Source organism: Tachysurus fulvidraco, chromosome 16 (assembly GCF_022655615.1).
Source record: "Tachysurus fulvidraco isolate hzauxx_2018 chromosome 16, HZAU_PFXX_2.0, whole genome shotgun sequence".
In the NCBI taxonomy this organism is placed as follows: Eukaryota; Metazoa; Chordata; class Actinopteri; order Siluriformes; family Bagridae; genus Tachysurus; species Tachysurus fulvidraco.
Genome location: NC_062533.1, coordinates 16,712,014 through 16,731,440, shown reverse-complemented (window position 1 = coordinate 16,731,440; position 19,427 = coordinate 16,712,014). Strand labels below are relative to the sequence as shown.

Genomic DNA, 19,427 nt, shown 5'->3' with positions numbered 1-19,427 from the left:
ATAACAGGCTTAAAGTACTGTTTTTATTCATAGTTGTTGTAAAGAAAAAAAAAACAAAAACAAGCAAAAGCAAAGCGTATGCCGAATTAACCGTATTACGATCTGCAAAGAAAACATTTTTATTTCAATTAACTTCATGAAATGAACTAGTTTGAACAATTTCACCTTAGTAAAGTAAAAAAAAAACAAAACTTTTTTGAGGTACACAGAAAGTGTATACGTATGTTTGTTGTTTCTAAAAGCCCTAATACTAGGAATCCTAGTAAGAGATCCGTTCGTCTGTTCTTTAAGCAATCGACCGCTAGTAATTCACGTACAAGAAAACCATCAGTTACGAAAAACTGTATGTTGGTCTGTTTTCAATAAAGTAAATAAAACTACAAGGATCAGACTTTGTAGTAGAAAAAAACTCAATACAACGTGCCTAAACCCGAAGGAAAGAAGTCTAGAAAACTAATGGAAGACCGTTCTAACGAATACTGTTTGTAGGATCCAAGAAATCTCCACAAAAACCCCTGAAATACTAATTGGATTAAATCCCATATCTGTACATCTCTTTAACAGAAGTAACGATACGAGTCACAAAGAGAGCATTTACTCGAATAGACTGTTTACAGTGCAAGAGAACTTGTTTTATTTATCCCGCGCTGAACACTAAAAGCAGAGAAATCGACAGACGGAAATGAAAGACAGGAACTCTCTCTCTCTCTCTCTCTCTCTCCCCCTCGGTCTTGATGGCTGCATTGCAGTGAGCTGACGGAGATGTGGAGATGGGGTTCTTTCTTCATCAAGAACTGACGGTGGTATGGAGATCAGGCTCGCAAGTAAGCACCTCTCACCAAAGGGAAGTCTGATAATTGAAGCGAATCTTCAGGAGGTATTTCAGGTTGACCTGAGCAACGTCGTACACGATATACCTGGAGGAACTGAAGTCAAGGCGAAATCACCAAAAATTTTGGCACATTGGGAAAAAAAAACAACAACAATTCTTGCATCTTGTATCTGGCCTGCAAACAACAGCCCCGTTTTTAATGTCTGCAACGGTTTCATTCATTTTCCTTAAAATGCATGCACACATGCCGTTGGCATAATAAACGCTAAAACACCAGCTGGCTCACCTGTTGTCCTTCCTTGGACCAGTTTTGGAAGGTACTGTCCAATGGCCTGTAGTGGCTATATGACGAGGCATGAGGTAGAGGTCTTCTTGGGTCTAAACAAATGTATCCGACCCGAAGAGACCCAAATCACTTTTTACCCGAACCCAACGTGCATAATTTTTGTTTTTTTAAAGAAAGACTCGACCCGAGCCCGACCCGAAAAAATTAGACCTGAGCCTGACCCGTCGTCAATTTTTTTTTAACCTGCCTGGACCCGAATGTTGCACACACCGATGCAGCCCTGCCCGCACCAGTCAGGCAGAAAAGTAACCGCTACAGCATGGATTCAAAATTGAGAGGTCTGTTTCAACGAAAATTAGCTTACCGCCAGCAACACTATGTCGCAAGCAGACTTGGCAAACAGAGGAGAGGTTGGAAAAGGACTCGAGTCGATGCACACACACGAGATACAGTAGTTCGGGTCTTTTCGGGTCCGTTCGGTAAAAACACATTCATTCTAAATTACCCGAGACCCGATGCCGCTATTATTATACCCGACCCGTGTCCGAGGCACACGTGAAACTTTAAGACCCGAACCTGCTCGGGTCAGACCTCAGCTTTTCGGATCCAAGTGAACCCGTTAAGACCACTAGCATGAGGTCCTTTTCTAGATTTTCACACTGACAGTCATGCAATCGTGAGTGCATAACAAACCATTAAGTGCTTGTCCCCTCTCCAAATAAATAAATAAATAAATAGCTTCATATACACTCTTTTATACCTTTACTCTGTGTACTCAATGAAAAATCTCGTATGGCAACACTATTGTATTGTCCTTCGGCTCGATGCTTCACTTTGCTCGTATTTCCTCTTTTGCTTGTAGTCTGCTAAACTAATAAAAATAAATGTTACATATCCATTTGTTGCATGATCATCAATATTAATTCACTTCACCAGTCAGTGGTTTTAACGTTATGGCTGGGCAGTGTACAAACATACTACAATATGTACAGTCATGGCCAAAAGTGTTTTCAATGAAATTTTTCCAGAAAATGAAGTATTTTTCACAGAAAAGTATCGCAATTACACGTTCATTTCCTTTGTACGTATAAGAACACCACAAAAAAAAAATTGAGGAAAATGCAAATTTCACACAAAACTGCAAATATGGGCCGGACAAAATTATCGGCACCCGTAACTTAATATTTGGTTGCACACCCTTTGTAAAAAAAAAATAACTGAAATCAATCGCTTCCTATAACCATCGATAAGCTTCTTACACCTCTCACCCGGAATTTTGGACCGCTCTTCGTTTGCAAACTGCTCCAGGTCTCTCGAATCAGAAGGGCGCCTTTTCCCAACAGCAATTTTAAGATCTCTCCACAGATTTTCAATGGGATTTAGATCTGGACTCATTGCTGGCCACTTCAGAACTCTACAGCGCTTTGTTGCCATCCATTTCTGGGTGCTTTTTGAAGTATGTTTGGGGTCGTCGTCCTGCTGGAAGATCCACGATCTCGGACACAAACCCAGCTTTCTGACACTGGGCCCTAGATTGCGACCGAAAATCCTGTAGTAATCCTCAGATTTCATGATGCCTTGCACACCCACAGTCAAAGCACCCAATGCCAGAGGAACCAAAGCATCTTTGAACCTCCACCATATTTGACTGTAGGTACTGTGTTCTTTTCTTTGAAGGCCTCATTCCATTTTCGGTAAACAGTAGAATGATGTGCTTTACCAAAAAGCTCTATCTTGGTCTCATCTGTCCACAAGAGGTTTTCCACAGACGGATTTTGTTTTATTCACGTACATTTTGGCAAACTGCCGTCTTGCTGCTTATCCATCATCCACTGTCCTGCGTTGCAACATTATCAATTTTTCTCTTCGGTCCACATATAGGGAGATTAGCTACAGTGCCAAGGGTTGCAAACTTCTTGATCATAGAGTTGCACACTGTGGACAAAAGGAACATCTAGATCTCTGGAGATGGAATGTAACCTTGTTGACTGTTGATATTTTTCCACAATTTTGCCTCTCAAGTACTCAGTTATCTTCTCCTCCTCTTTCTGTTCTCCATGTTTAGTGTGGCACACACAGACACGCAATGCAAAGACTTTTTATCTGCTTTCAGGTGTGATTTTTATATTGCCCATACCTGTTACTTGCCCCAGGTGAGTTTAAAGGAGCATCGCATGCTTGAAACAAACTTATTTATCCAAAATTTTGAAAGGGTGCCAATAATTTTGTCTGGCCCATTTTTGGAGTTGTGTGTGAAATTGTCAAATTTGTTTTTTCCCCCCAAAAAGGAAATAAACGTGTATAGCAAAACTTTTCTGTGAGCAATACTTACGGAAAAATTTCAGGGGTGCCAACACTTTTTCCCATGACTGTATATGTACAGTATATGTCAAACTTTATAGTAATTAAAGCAAGACATTCTTATTAAAAAGCTGCATATTAAACACAAGAGGCTAAGAAAAGAATCGAAACCCCTCTGAAGAACCAGACCGCAGTGGAAAGGATACTCGTTGTAAAGCAGGCTTGTGTCATCGATGTTGGTGTTGGAACCTTTTCCCAGCGGTACGTCCACTCCGTTAAAAGACACAGTAGCACTAGGGTCTGGGGCAGTCCTTCCCAAACCTATGTATTACCAAATCAGAGACATTTTATTGACCAATACTGTGCACTAGTTCTTTATTTAAATGACACGTCTGGGATTATAACACGAGATCTTACCCTTGACGCTGTGTTTCCCTTTGGGTAGCTTTGTGATGTGAGAAGCCTTTTTAAGTTCATGCCTTAAAAATAAAAACAATGTGTGACGTTTACGTTATGTATAATAAATCCGAACACGACGCCGTAACAAGAGCGGAAACGAAAAGGACTTACATGTTGCCGAGAGCGACTTCTCCCAACAGGATGAGGCCTACGGGGTCCGCCTGGGACGTGTGACAGTAGTTTGCGCTCTTAGACACCATGTCAGCAAAGTACACGCCTTTGCCGAACATATATCCTGTCTACAAAGAAAGAACACAGGAAGGAGCCTTAAAATGGAGTTCACGCATTTGTCCTTCAATCGCTCAGGTCACGCTTTCATCTTTTTACGATCTTTATCTTTAAAAATTGTCATTTTTTTACATACCGAGTGAAAACAGAGGAACTTCTAAAGTCTACGGTGTTTTTACTATCGCACCAAATCAGGTTAATAAACATAACTAATTATAAAGTTCCACCCACGAGTCACATGACGTCCCACTTTAACTGCGGCTGCGTTCGATCGAGATTTCAGATTCTCTTGATTATGTGTGTCCAAAGCTACAGCTGCAGCTACGGCAACCTCTTCATCACCGGAGTGACGTCAATCTTTATTTCATATGCGTTTATTTATCACTGATGATAGATCAGAGAAAGACCGGGCACTTTTGGAATAAATAAATAAACAAACAAACAAACAAACAAACAAATAAAATGGTCCAGGGGGCAGAACCAGGCCGTTATATAGTGTATTATTGTATACAAGTTATATAGCATGGAAGACACCAAGATGTCTCTATTCCCCAGACTTCCGATCCAAATACGCCCGAGTGGGAGGAGCCAGATCACGTCTGACTCCGCCTCCTCGTCGTTTTTATTCTGCATCGACAGATAATTGCGTGCATGTATGACAAATCCTTCGGAAAACCCGCGTTAACAAAAGTCTCATTTACGTCATTGTTTATTGGTTATTCTGTGTTTATTGACGGTGACGGTGCTTCACATCAGTGATAAGACTTGTTCAGTATAACGATTTTTTTTGGATGCCGAACCATATTATAATACATGTCTCCGATAATCACAGATTCTGGACCTCTGCGTTAACAAGATAATCAGTGGAAAGACTCGATACGTACGACAGGAGCCTCGGGCGGGGCGATGCGCAGACCCTGAGACAGGATGCCGGCGTAGTTGGTGGTGCGTGAGCCGTGCCACAGGAGCTGGTGGTTGGGTAAGTCTTTGAAGGCGCGGTAACGCTGGTACTCACCTTCTCTCTCGATCTTAAAGATCTGAACAGACGCAATATCACGTTATCAGAATGCTGTAAGAAAGACTGGTACTTCTGACTGCTTAGTAGCGCTACAGACTCGTAAAAATAACATCGACCTCTTATGTTAAAGTTTGGACTGGAAAATATCCAAAAGAATATACAGCTGCGTCTTCGACTCCTCTTACCTCTTCTATTTCGAGCGTGTAGGTGTTATGGGTTGCAGCGTGCGTGTTCGTCACATACTGCTGAATAATCTGAGCTTCTTCGGATGACTTATCCACCACCTGCACACGAGTCATCATCATCATCATCATCATCACTAGAGAACTAAGCTTGCACACAACAATAAGTGGTATTCAAACGTTAGCAGACAGGAAGCGAACCTGGATCTTAGTTTTGAGTTTCTCGTAGTTGAGGTCAATCGGGTCTTTCTTGTTGTCCTCGGCGCCACCACGCAGGAGACTGTATGCCACCTCGATGTCCAGCAGGTTGTCCAGCATCTGCACTTTGGCCTGCAGGAACGAGAATTAAAAAAATTCTCTCTAAATAGATCCACGACCTCGCGTATTAAAGCCAGGGACCCCGAGCCGAAGCTTGAACGTTCCCTACGTCTCACCTGTATGTAGTTCAGGTTACTCAGCAGCGGAGGTTTCTTCATGCCGAAGTCGTGAGGTATCAGGGTGTAGAATTGATTGGACAGGTCCAGGATCTGAGCTTCCGAAGCGTTATCGGACACGGCCTGGTGTGGAGACGGACAGACAAGTCAAACAAACGATCTAGGAGATGAACAAATGATGACGAAACCTTTTGCTTTGTGAGCTAGAAAAGGTTGACACTGACCTGCTGAACCTTCGTGAGGAGAGAGTACGCACTCTGAATCTGTCTCTTACTCAGTTTCCCCAAAGGCATCTTCTGCAGGTCAATCTGTTCAGGAAAAGGTTTAGATTGTTCAGGAAATGGGGAAAAGACAAAGAAAGGACAACAAGGGAGAGAGCGAGAGGGAGAGAGATGATAAACAGTGAGAGAGAGACAGATAGAGGTGGGGACAACAAGGGAGCAAGAAAGAGAGAGGGAGAGAGAGAGGTGGAAACAATAAGAGACAGAAAGAGAGATAAACAGAAAAAAGACAGAATAAGAAGAGAGAATAAGAGACAAAGAAAGAGGGAAAGACAGAATGAATGTCAAATAAGGAAAAAAAAACTTCCTAACAATCTGGTGATAATGTTTTTAGAATCTCTCATTGGAGTCACTCACCTCAAACTCCACCATGGCCTTCTTCATGCTCTCTACATCAAAGATCATGCGGATGAGCTCCTGTACTGGTTTGGCAAGTTTAGACTTGGTACCGCTGCTGGCTTTCAGCTTCTTCACCGCTTCCTCATCCTACAGAGAGAGATACACAGAGAGAGAGACGGAGAGAGAGACAGAGAGACACACAGAGACAGAGAGAGAGACAGAGAGACACAGAGAGAGAGACAGAGAGACACAGAGAGAGACACAGAGAGAAAGAGAGAGAGACACAGAGAGAAAGAGAGAGACACACACAGAGAGACATACACACAGAGAGACAGAGAGACACAGAGAGGAAATGTAAAAAGCGTGTACACTTTATTACATGTACTTCATCAAATGTAATATATTAATGTCACCAGCTACAGACCGTTACACCGCCCACCAACCATTAAACCGCCCACCCACTGTTACACAGCCCACCCACTGTTACACCGCCTACCCACTGTTACACCGCCTACCCACTGTTACACCGCCTACCTGTCCGTAATCAATCTCGAGAGGATAAAATTTGTTGGGATATTTGGTGAAGCTGCTCGAGGTCCAGCTGTTGCCCGTCTTCTCCTCGTACACGCTGCGGAAGTTATCCATGGCCGAGTTTTTGTCGTAAAACTTCTCCAGTTTGTGTCCTCCGATTGTAGTTCCTACTCGACCCCAGGACCTGAACACCCAGTACCTTAGAGCAAAAACACACACCACCACACCATGAAACACACTCCCTCACCGTGCAGGTTTGCTCAGCATATTACCCAGAATCCACCACGGTTCGACTAAGCAAGCCATTCCGTACATGTTAAACTTCTAACACAGAGTCGCTTTGTATCGAAACAAAAAGTATTCGCACCCTTCGTTCCAGGTATGTGTGCTGCCTTTAAACATTTAGGTTTAATAATTCTTCGTCTTCATCGTATGAGACATGACTGTATTTATTTTTAAACCACTTTTATTTGGAGTGATCTTTTCTACTTGTCCTCTTTCAGTGAAAAAAGGGCCGACTCCTACTCGTCCCAGTCGAGCCCCGGGAACGGAGGTGCTGCCCAGCAGAAGTCCTGCGATAGTTAAAGAACAGGATTAGTGCACCAGATTAGATGGTGAGATGCACCCGGTGCTGTGCCTCACCGTTTCTGTACGTCGTCCTCCAGCAGCTGGAGTTTGTAGTAGGAGTTTGTTCCCCGGACGATGTCCACCAACCCCAGAGTAGCGCTGTAGATCTTCCCGTTCTGATCCAGGACATGAGCGCAGTCCTTAAGACCTGTGCAACAACAATGTGTTATTTAAATAAGATACAGAGGAGGCGCACACACACAGAGAGAAAGAGAGAACGAGAGAGAGAGACAGACACAGAGAGAGAGAGAGGGAGAGAGACAGACACAGAGAGAGAGAGAGAGAGAGAGAGAGAGAGAGAGAGACACAGAGAGACACACACAGAGAGAGAGAGAGAGACAGACAGAGAGAGAGACAGAGCGAGAGACAGAGAGAGAGAGAGAGAGACAGAGAGAGAGATACAAAGAGAAAGAGAGACAATCAGAGAAAGAGACAGAGAGAGAGACCAAGAGAGACCGACAGAGAGACCAAGAGAGACAATCAGAGAGAGAGACAGAGAGAGACAGAATTGTGTGTATGACCTGAGTCCGGATCTACAGCAGCTCCACCTTTAACCATTAGCTTCATCGTCTTTGACTTACTGCTACCTGAGAAATAAATTAAAATACAAAAAAATTATGACTGAAAAAGTCTCACAAGTGTCTCACACACACACACACTCCTGATTGCTGTGCCACTCTGGCTACAACTTAAAATTATGTAAAAACATATGAAAATCAATCGTTTAGTGAGTGAGTGTGAAAATGTTTTTTAGCCGAACTGAACTAAAAGTTTACAGCAGGTTTGCACACGTTCACTGCACCGCAAATTTACATTCGGCCACATCCACAAACCTCCATAAAAGGTCTTGCATAAGGAACCGATTCTGAAACGTTTTGTACTTTTTTAAGATACAAACGATATCCTGCCACATCAGTGATGGTCTAAACATCACAGTTAAACAAAACCACGGCCCTGACCCTCGTCCTCGCTGCCTCTCCCCAAGCTCTTGGAGGATCCGCTGGATTTTGCGGCTGCCGTTGAAGCCTGGGCCTCGTCTTTGACCTCGGCGCCCCAGGGCGAGATCCCGTGCAAGGAGATGAGCTCTCGAAGCCCCTTCCCTGAGGACTTGATATCGATGAGGAACTCTTCGGAGACGACTCGCACGCCAGCGTCCCTCACCTCCTCCATCTTCTTACTCATCTTTTCAACTTCCTCTGAAATACGACACGACAAACAGAGCTCATTTTACACACACACAGAAGACACAGAAGGTCGGTGATAGCGGTAACGTTAACGAGGAACACAAAAACAAGGTTGCAGCTTCACCTGAGACTTGCTTCACCCACACACATACACCTACCCCACCCCACAAGGCATACACCCTCACCCCTACATGCATAAAGCCCCCTGCCCACGTACACCCTCACCCCATGACCACCCCACCCCACATATACCAAATCACTCACTCCTGGAGCTGAGACAGAACATGGCTTTGTTAACAGTGCTGGTGATTTTGCCTCCCAGCTCCTCTACCACAGCCTTCAGCTCGTCCTTGTTCTTGCTCAGCTTCCCCACAGACAGCACCTTCAGCCCGGTCAGAGGTTTATCTGCAGAGACAAGAATAACGTTCAGCTCTAGACGCAGAGACACGATCTTCACCCTGACGATTCTGGACAGCTTTTTCACAGACTCCCACGTTATAAATAATGGTACAGGTGAGACTCTGACCTGTGGGCACTTCAGCAGGGAGCTCAGTGAGGAAACCGGAAGCCGCAGAGGCGGAAGCCGAAGTGACCGTAGAAGACGCAGGAGCGGCAGAGGGAGCAGCGGGAGGCTCTTTGGGAAAAACACGGTCCTGACGCTTGAACTTAAACTTCTTCAGGTAGGGAATTTCATGAAACTCCTTTAAAAAAAATAAAAAGAACAGCAACAGCGAACTCCATCACTAATCTGTAACTGGAACTTCTCTAAGTTTCAAATCACACATGCTTTTTCTTTGCCCTAACGCATAAACATCTAGACAGGAACTGACCTTCGGAGTGACCCAGTCTTTGCGGTTAGGCGTCTGAGTCTTGCCCACACACTTCGTCCAGGCGGAGATGTCTCCTGTGCAGTAGTAGGCGTCGCTCCTGAACACGAGCTGTCCCTTACACGTCTCGCAGGGCTTCAACGATCCGAAAGCCATGCAGTCAGACAGACGGTCTAAGATCTGTGGATCCGATCGGGTTACAAATCGGCATCAATATCCAGTTCTTTGGAAATCCACTGGGTTACACGTCAAAGTGAATAAATTAAAGATTTAACAAACAAACAAATAAACAAACAAACAGATTTTTTTTAAACCAAATTATCGAAACCCCAAAAAAATCATGTCCTACTTTATTGTACAGAGGATAATTATTTCCTTATTATTCTATTCTCTCTCAATTTTCAAATTCTATTTTAAATACCTTTTTGAATCTTTTATTGACAGAGATCTAAAGAGCATTTCATGTGACAATTTAAAATTTCATTGTAGATTAAATTTCCTCACTGATGACTTTTTTACTAAAAGCATTCATCTCTTAAAGGTGCGGTCTCCGTTGTTTGAGAAATGCTTCAGAAAACTGAGTCGGGCCACCAAACAAAACAAAAACAAAACTAACGTGTAGCCAATGAGCAGAAAGGGGTGGGTCTTGTCAATATGGGCGGAGAGAGTGTTCAGTGCGCATGTGTGAAATTAGCAGAAAGCGGTTTTAACATTGACATGGAGGACAAAAACAAAGAAAGAAAGAAGAAGGGCTTACAATAAGGCAAGAAGTAGAACGTGTTAATATAGGATCAGCTTTCTAGCGCTGGAGAGAACTGAACGTCTTCCGCGGGAAACAAAGCTAAACCTCTTACGGTACAACACACAGCACTACAAAAACACATTTGTATTACCATAGTATAGTAAAAAATCTCCCCTCGGCCAGCTGCCCCAGCAGGATCCGCCATAATACTTGTCTGGTGTATGTGTGGGCGGAGCTATCAAAACAGGGGTGGGACCCATTTGAGTTAGGGGTGTGTTTGTTTTGGTGATTTCAAATGTCAACTTTGTCTTTCAAACAACGGAGACCGCACCTTTAACCAACAGTCATCCTTACACCACAGTGCTGCTGAGTTCTTTGTTCTGATTGGTCAGAAAGAGGTAATTAAACTTTAGATGAATTAATTAGCTCTGAGAGTGTCTCCTCATTAACATGTGACACAGTAAATCATGTGAGGAAGATTATTTTGGTTCTTACGTTGGATTCTCCTGCAGGAACCTCCTGTTCGTTGGCGATCAGAAGCTCCTTCATGTCATTGACTGAACAGCATTTCTTCAGTTTGTCTTTAATTCCCCAAATCAACTGGCTCTGCTCCTGTAAATCACCCAAATACAGTAGAGGAACTTAATAAACCACACGATAACTCGAACGCACGAACAATAAATAAAGAGGTTTTAGTTTCTTTAGAAGGAATATGCATCGTGTCATCGCAAAACTAATAAACCAAACCGTCTAACAGTTCAGACCTTCAGCTTCATCTCCAGTTGTTTTTTCTCCTCTTCTTCCTCTTTCTTCTTCTTCTTCGAGACGCTGTCTCCGTCGACGGAGTCGGCTTTCCTCTTCCTAATAAATAAATAATTGAATGAATTGATTTTTGTATTTATTTCTTGGTTATTTATTGCTGACCTGTTTGGGATGTTATAAATATACATAAATATACATTAAAAAATAATTAAAATGAATAATTCTTAAAAATTAAAGAAATTAAAGAAAGAGTGAAGGGAAAGAAATTAAAGAAAGAGTGAAGGAAAAGAAATTAAAGAAAGAGTGAAGAAAAAGAAATTAAAGAAAGAGTGAAGAAAAAGAAATTAATGAAAGAGTGAAGGGAAAGAAAGAAAGAAAGAGTGAAGGGAAAGAAAGAAAAGAGTGAAGGGAAAGAAAGAATGGAAAGAAAGAAAGAAAGGAACAAAGAGTGAAGGGAAAGAAAGAAAGAGTGAAGGGAAAGAAAGAAAGAGTGAAGGGAAAGAAAGAAAGAAAGAGTGAAGGGAAAGAAAGAAAGAAAGAAAGAAAGAAAGAAAGAAAGAAAGAAAGAAAGAAAGAAAGGAACAAAGAGTGAAGGGAAAGAAAGAAAGCGTGAAGGGAAAGAAAGAAAGAAAAAGAAAGAAAGAAAGAAAGAAAGAACAGATTCAGATATTCTAGATAAAATACCAAAACACACGTCACGTTATCACTGGGGAAAAATCTTTTTTTTCTACATTTCACAATTTTATTTGAATCTATCATCACTACATCAGCTGCCTCGTATCAGCATCTAATATAAATATAATATTTAATATAAAAGTGTATAATGATGTCCAGGACATCTCAGAAAAGCACTGTGTGAAATCTAACGCTGATATTTCCCCCAATACCTGTTCGTTATTATTGGGTCTGTTGTGGTCAGAGTTTAAGTGGGAAACCTTAATAACCCACCGTGAACATGCATGTTTTCCACTGGAGCTCATTAGTAGCTCAGCAGTAACATCTAAACATGCGCTCGTGACCTGGTGGGGCTTCCTGATGGACCTCACCGACTAATTAAATCACCTTTCTATAAAGAGAGCCACCTAGGGGACGTCTCATTCCACCATCTCACCTATCTTATTACCCCTCAGACAAATCGCTAATGACTCCACGGATATACGGACGGCCGCCGAGGACCGCAGACGACCCCACGGTGGGGGAAAACAACACAAACAAAGGAAACTGCGAGTCTTATATAAACCCCTAAAACCTCCATCTACACACACACACACACACACACACACAGGTTAGATGACAGTTACAGACATGATTCAGGATCGATATTTCTCAGTGTGATGGAGTCTAGAAACAGAAAAACAGGAGTCGGATGTACCAACGCGTCTGGAGAAATGGTGCCGTGACCCAGGAAAAGATTTTGTGGCACTGCACCAGGAATCACGTGAGTAACATCAAACATCTAACACTGGAATAAATGACATTAAAACTGATATTTATATACTGACATTTCTGTACAAGGGAATTTTCTTTTTCAACGAAATTCTGGAAAAAAAAAATGCGACAGCTCAGGCAGATAATCAGATCCTCCAGGAGTCCACAAAATTCCCAAAATGTTTCATTTTTAGTCTTGTGCTTTATTTCTTCTTTACTTGAAATCACAGGATTCTTCTTTTAAACTCCTACCAGCGAAGACATGACAATTTGGTCCGAACGCGTATTTTTATGTCGTCACACAAAACGTCTCGGTTCAGATCCACATTGGAGACACTGACTGGCAATAAATATTAAAATAATAATAATAATAAAACCTATTTCAGTGATTCATGAATAGTGAAGCAATTTAATTTCGGTCAAACAGTTCAAATTGATTCAGATTTGGCTAAATGGTACACGAACATTTTTTATTTATTTATTTTCAAAAATAAAAAATAAAAAAGACAGTTAGAAATTTGAATGTATTTGTAAACATTTCTTAGATTAAAGCAAATAAAAGTACATTAAAAAAGCAAAACACATTTTAAAAAAAAAAGCGCACGGTGTAAATTGTACAGTTTTTTTTGTAAAATTTTTTTTAATAAAGTTAAAAATAAAAATCAGATGAACTCTACAGTATAACAATACAAGATTTTATGCGATAATTCTAATTTGTTTTTAATAATTGCGAACGTAAATGTTTATGATGTTAAACTGTAAACTTTAAAAAACTGAACAATTTTACACCTTGTGCTTTTTCAGGTTTTGTGCATTTTAAACACACTTTTATTTGCTGAAATCTTAGAAATGATTACAAACATTCATATTTCTAACTAACGGTCTTTTTTTTATTGTAAAGCAAAGCTGCGATTTTTTCGTATTTTCTTGCTTCGGCAGAATTTATTCCTCAGGTTATTTTCTGCTGCTGAATTTTTTTCTAACCAGAATTTCACTTTATTATTGAGTGATAAAAAGAGGTCTCTAAAGAACGTCACTATCTTTTACGACTAAACTGTAAAATTAATAACTGTTAAATTAAGTCTTTGTCAATCTTTCCAGTCAGCCTCTCAGATGAAAACTGAACATCTTGATGTTGACGGTGTGTCGTTCACGCTTACATGATAACGTCTGTTTTTTTCTTTCCAGTTTATAATGAATGGCTCGGTCCCCAACGCCACCCTCCCGGGAACTCTGCTTTATTTCAACACCACCATCCTGAACATCACATCTTATCCAAACACCAGCTTTCTGGCCGTCACTAAGGCCACGACTACGTTGGGCATCACTCAGCCACGCCCGCAGACTAACGCCACGTTCACGGCTCTTACGACTCTGGCAACTTTAACCACGACTCCTGCAGAAACGCCGGCGTCCATAAACATGCCGTACATGATCGCAGAGCTCGTCATCGCCTTCCTGTCCACCGTGGGCAACCTGCTGGTCTGTGCCGCTGTGGGGATGAACCGCAAGCTGCACACGGTCACTAATTACTTTCTGGTGTCGCTGGCAGTGGCAGATGTGTGCGTGGGGGCGCTGGCTATCCCCTGTGCCATCATGACGGGTCTGGGCATCCCGCGCCACAACCTGTACCTGTGTCTGCTCATGCTGTCGGTGCTCATCATGCTGACCCAGAGCTCCATCTTCAGCCTGCTGGCCGTGGCGGTGGAACGCTACGTGGCCATCTTCATGCCCTTCCGCTACCACAGCACCATGACACCTCGCAACGCGCTGCTCGTCATCCTGATCACGTGGGTGCTGGCGTTCCTCATCGGCCTGGTTCCGCTCATGGGCTGGCACAAGACTCCGCCTGGAGACGGCTTCTGCTTCTTCGTCAACATAGTGGAGATGACCTACATGGTGTACTTCAACTTCTTCGCGTGCATCCTGACGCCACTCGTCGTCATGTTCCTGATCTACGCTCAGATCTTCCTCACGGTGAAGCAGCAGATACGGCGTATCGCGGCGGACCGCGGTGGCCAGGCCAACAGCGAAGGAGCCACCAATATCAAGAAGGAGATGAAGACGGCCACGTCGCTCTTCCTCGTGCTCTTTCTCTTCACCGTTTGCTGGATCCCGCTGCACATCATCAACTGCTTCCTCCTTCTGTGTCCTACCTGCTACGTGCCCCTGCCTCTCCTGCTCACCGCCATCATTCTGTCGCACGCCAACTCGGCCGTCAACCCTTTCCTCTACGCGTACAAGATGAAGTCGTTCAGAGAAGCCTTCAAAGGGATTTTCCTGTGCTGCAGAGGCAGAGCTGAGGGACAGGATCACCATGACGACGGCCGCATAGCCACCGTACACAAATCCTGACCTCTTGATGTTTCTCCCGTAACCTATTTAGAACCCGATCGTCCTCTATATCCAACGTATCACTGATCGAAGTTTCAATAAATTTACGTCTAGTTTTCTAAATCCTTGATATTCTCTCTATTTTTTAATAAAATATAACCCGCAGAACAAAACCATTTCGAGATCAATATATAAATAAATATATAAATCTAAAAGATTTCTTGAACTAGAAGCTAAAAAGACACACAAGGGCTTCACTGATAATCTTAAAAAATGTTTTCATTAAAATGTTTTCATGAACGTTTAATTTTAAATTCAACAAATTCTGTTTGTTTTATTGTGAAAATGAAGACTGAATAAATAAACTAATAATTAAATAAAAGAAAATAAGTCATTTTCCATTCATTCATTTTCTACCGCTTATCCAAACTTCTCGGGTCACGGTGAGCCTGTGCCTATCTCAGGCGTCATCGGGCATCGAGGCAGGATACACCCTGGACGGAGTGCCAACCCATCGCAGGGCACACACACACACACACATTCACACACACACACACACTACGGACAATTTTCCAGAGATGCCAATCAACCTACCATGCATGTCTTTGGACCGGGGGAGGAAACCAGAGTACCCGGAGGAAACCCCCGAGGCACGGGGAGAACATGCAAACTCCACACACATAAGGTGGAGGTGGGAATCGAACCCCCGACCCTGGAGGTGTGAGGCGAACGTGCTAACCGCTAAGCCACCGTGAAATCAGTAATTGTGTTTGTAACGACGTGACTCACCCCTCAGCCTTGACAGCCGAGAGTCTCTTCTTCAACTCGTTCTGGTCCTCGGCACGCAGAGCGGCGAAGCCTTTGAGCTGAGGCGCGCTGTATTCGGGCTTGAACACCAGCTCCTCGCGCCGACTCACAAAGCAACCCGTGTGGTACCAGCGATCGATCAGACCCAGTTGAGGCTTCTCCGGATCCACCGATTTCTTCGATATGCGAATATGGTCCTGAAACGGAAGGAACACTGGGAACATGCTCAGTAGCTCACGTTCAGTTCTGTACCTGGTGGTCGTGTATAAACACTTTGTGTGACACTGGACAGGAAACAATAATATAAACGTAAATCATATCCTTTCTGTTTACAGACTTAACACCGATTTCTTCCTGACGAAGTCTTCAATAGTTCACTGATGAAGACCCGAGCACAAAGCTGACTGACTCAAGTTGCTCAAGGGGGCGGAGCCACCAGAAACCACCGGGGTTTAACCTTTACTGAAGGGTTTGGTACAAAAAGTCAACTGTCTTGTTAGTTAAGAAGTCAGCAGAAGTGTTTGGCTAATCAGTTTGTGCTACAGGCTAATGACCTAAATAACCGTGAGAAATAGTTTGAACAGAGACGACGGCACACGACGCTCAGAACGGTGACAAGAAGTCAGCAGAAAAGCAGACAAATGTTTACGTACACGCTGTTCTGCTACCGCTTAATGATGTAAACTACCAATATAATACATTCAGATAGGCTTTAAATATAAACGGTGCAGCAAGCCGTGTCTCACACAGACACCAATGTGGCCTAATGTAAATGGAACAGTTGTAACAAATCAGATAGCTATGGGATCAGAGACAACACATGAAGTGACCAGGTGTAAAAAGGTGTAAATAATCTGAAACACACTACATTCTCCAGGAATACAGTTTGTGCATTGACATGCAAGGAATCTGCAACATTAGCTAGGATATTATTAGTAATGGTTCTTGCAAAGCAGCATTCTTGTTATCTTGCATACTGAGATATTCTTCTTCTGGACAAAAATCCGGCACGTAACTTGTCCTGCAGCTTTTGTCCTAGACCCATGAATGAGGTGTCAAATCGACCGGCTCATCGACGAGAGGTGTGCTATGACTTTTATAAGCGATCCGACCAACGATGTTCGCACAGCGGACGAAAAAGTGGCCAAAAATGTCCCATAGACTTGAATGGGAAATTCCTAAAATTTCACCCTAGCAACCGAGTGCTGAAATTTGCCACAAGCAAGCACCATGCACATTTTCTTCAGGAAATGTACATTCTAGTTATTATTATTACACTCTTTAATAACTTTATCTTTCTGCATTATATTAGAAGCTGTAGCTCAGTGGTTAGGGTGTTAGACTACTGATGGGAAGGTAATGAGTTTTAATCCCAATATTGCTAATCTGCCAGTGCTTAAAAAAACTAAAATGTGTAATGTATTAGCCAAACTTGTTCTGTACCTTCTCTATTTTCTGATCACAGCCTTTGCAGGTGCTCCTGTTGGACTTGGCGTACTCCACTGCGAATTCATTCAGCGACTTCTCTCCTTTACCTGCTCCTTTACGGTCCGCTTTACCTGGTAGAAGAGGAGGCAAAAAAACCACACACTGTTATTAATGCAGATGTAAAAGTTAATGTGTCTGAGCTTGAAAATGTCCTAACACAAAGGCATTACACAGCTGTGAAAACATGTGAGCTTCTTTTCTTTCTTTATCTATTTATTTCTTCATAACTATTTCATCATCTGATTTAATGCATCGTGCTGCTGCCACCAGATTGGACGATTAGATAACGGTGTGAATGTCCTCGTAAAGTGGAGAGCGAGTGTATTTAAACTCGCGCTGAATTCCGGGCTTAGTATTATCATTAGTATAAATCTCTGGGTTCATTTCATCGCATCATGTGAATATAAGCACACGGAAAAATAATCGATGAAACACCAAACACCCACCACCAACAGATCCTCCGCTTTCGATGGCCTTCTTTACTTTCTCCTGGTCCTCCCAGCGAAGATCCGTAAAGCCCGAGATGTCCGACGACGACTGCACGGCCGCGCGGAGCCAGAAGCACGAGAAATGATGCCAGTGTGGCACTTTACCATCAAACATGGGCGACTGTGAAAACATCAACAAACTCACAATCAAACCTGCAACCCAATTCCTGAGTTTGATGCTGAGGTTAATTTTACTCTCTCTTTTTTATATTTATATGTACACTGTGTTAAAGCACGACGTCTGTATGCTTGTTGTGTTAGTTGTTTTGATATCCGAATGTATGTCATTGTTATTTACATTAATATGGGGTGTCGTTGTCTGAGTGTGTGTGTGTGTGAGAGAGAGAGCGTGTGTGTGTGTGTTTGTGTGTGTTATGAATCATTTCAATCAACCCAACCCAAGTAAAAGTGCTGTTAATAAGAAACACGTGTAATATGTCTGATCTTAATGTGCTGTATGAAATAAATGTAATCAGTAAATCAAAACTGTTATGCATGGAAATGTTTTAGGCTGGAAAATGAGTTGCAAAAAAGTTTGTGCCCCCCTCTTACATATGGTGTATTGTTTTAATATCTTATTTGTAGTTTAAACCTCAAATAATTTGAATTCCACACCGAGAAATGCACAAGTTTGTTGTTGTTGTTCTACCCAGGATGCTAACTAGCTACATGTTCATTTTAAACACACCACAGGAGGGAAAACTGCACACCTTCTGCACATTAAACATAAAATCCGACCAGACGCTCAGGTTTTTTTACTTACACACACACACACACACACACACACACACACACACACACACACACACACACACACAATGCTAACTTTAGCTTCAGTACCTGCACCATGATAGCCATCCTCAGCGAGTCTTTAGCAATGTTTTCTTTACACTTCTTACACGAAGCCCGTCCGCTTTTTGCATACTCGGCTTTGTAAAGCTTGTCCTCCTGTGAATCCGCCATTTCCTGACAGAAAGATGGGCAGAAAATTAGAGATATTAAGCAAACAATCACAAACGAGTCCTGGTCCTCGTGTAGTGGCGGCAGAATACCAGACCTGACTAATCGAACCCGCACTGAGTTACTGAGGTAACGCCTCTCTTACACTAACACACACAGAGACAGAGAGAGATAATCGAGCCCAGAGTTACAGATTTGGCGCCAATTTCTCATACTGTACAAGTTTTGAAGACAAGCAAGCGTGGCATCTACAACCACCCCCTAAAAAAAAAAAGAATTAAAATAAAAAATGGGAGAGTAAGGATCACTGACCGCAATTTAACCAAATACAAAGAATTTGTTTTGTTTCCATATTAATTTGTGTGTGTGTGTGACAGTGAGAGAGAGAGAGAGAGAGAGAGAGAGAGAGAGAGAGAGAGAGAGAGATTGAGATTATGATGGTGGTGTTTATTGTAAGTGTTTGTTGCCTTTTTGGACTCCTTTATCATTTGTAATGTTGCTCCCATATAAAACAGTTCAGCACAAGCCCAGACATATTTAGGGTCATGATTGAGGACAATGTCCTGTCCAGAGACAAACTGTTTCGTGTTGAGGTTTTGTTCAAACCGACCATCGAAAATACCCTCACTAATGAATGTGTCTTTTTTTTTTCATTGGTTGTTGCGTTAAATCTTACCCATATACAACAGTGCTATTTTCTGATTGGCTATTGTGTAGCCTCTTTTTTTGATTAGCTGATAAGTGTCAGGCTCGACTAAGAACTGCTTGGTTCCTGCCCGGTTCCATAGAGACAGCCGTGCGGACTGATACATTTTGGGCGCTGTGGCTTATTAAATATATGATAAATAGTCAAAAAGTTTTTCTGTGTAAGAAATACAATGTGTGTCGG

The 19,427-nt window shown here is 42.5% G+C and overlaps 2 protein-coding genes across 2 annotated transcripts; one reads left to right on the top strand and one right to left on the bottom strand.

Moving 5' to 3' along the window:
- Positions 1-4: 4 nt before the first annotated feature.
- Positions 5-18,659, bottom strand: parp1 (poly (ADP-ribose) polymerase 1). The gene is made up of 23 exons (XM_027155395.2): positions 18,419-18,659; positions 17,537-17,699; positions 17,046-17,161; positions 15,585-15,799; positions 11,036-11,132; positions 10,767-10,883; positions 9,533-9,709; positions 9,229-9,403; positions 8,967-9,107; positions 8,478-8,714; positions 8,040-8,105; positions 7,534-7,666; positions 6,895-7,090; positions 6,379-6,507; positions 5,965-6,048; positions 5,741-5,863; positions 5,508-5,636; positions 5,310-5,408; positions 4,991-5,143; positions 3,990-4,117; positions 3,837-3,898; positions 3,626-3,740; positions 5-917 (listed from the first exon to the last, which is right to left on the bottom strand). The coding sequence occupies exons 1-23, from the start codon at positions 18,539-18,541 to the stop codon at positions 836-838; spliced, it is 3,060 nt and encodes a 1,019-aa protein (XP_027011196.2). The 5' UTR covers positions 18,542-18,659; the 3' UTR covers positions 5-835.
- LOC113648276 (adenosine receptor A1-like) lies at positions 13,272-14,943 on the top strand. The gene has a single exon (XM_047801609.1). The coding sequence runs from the start codon at positions 13,656-13,658 to the stop codon at positions 14,814-14,816; it is 1,161 nt and encodes a 386-aa protein (XP_047657565.1). The 5' UTR covers positions 13,272-13,655; the 3' UTR covers positions 14,817-14,943.
- Positions 18,660-19,427: the final 768 nt, after the last annotated feature.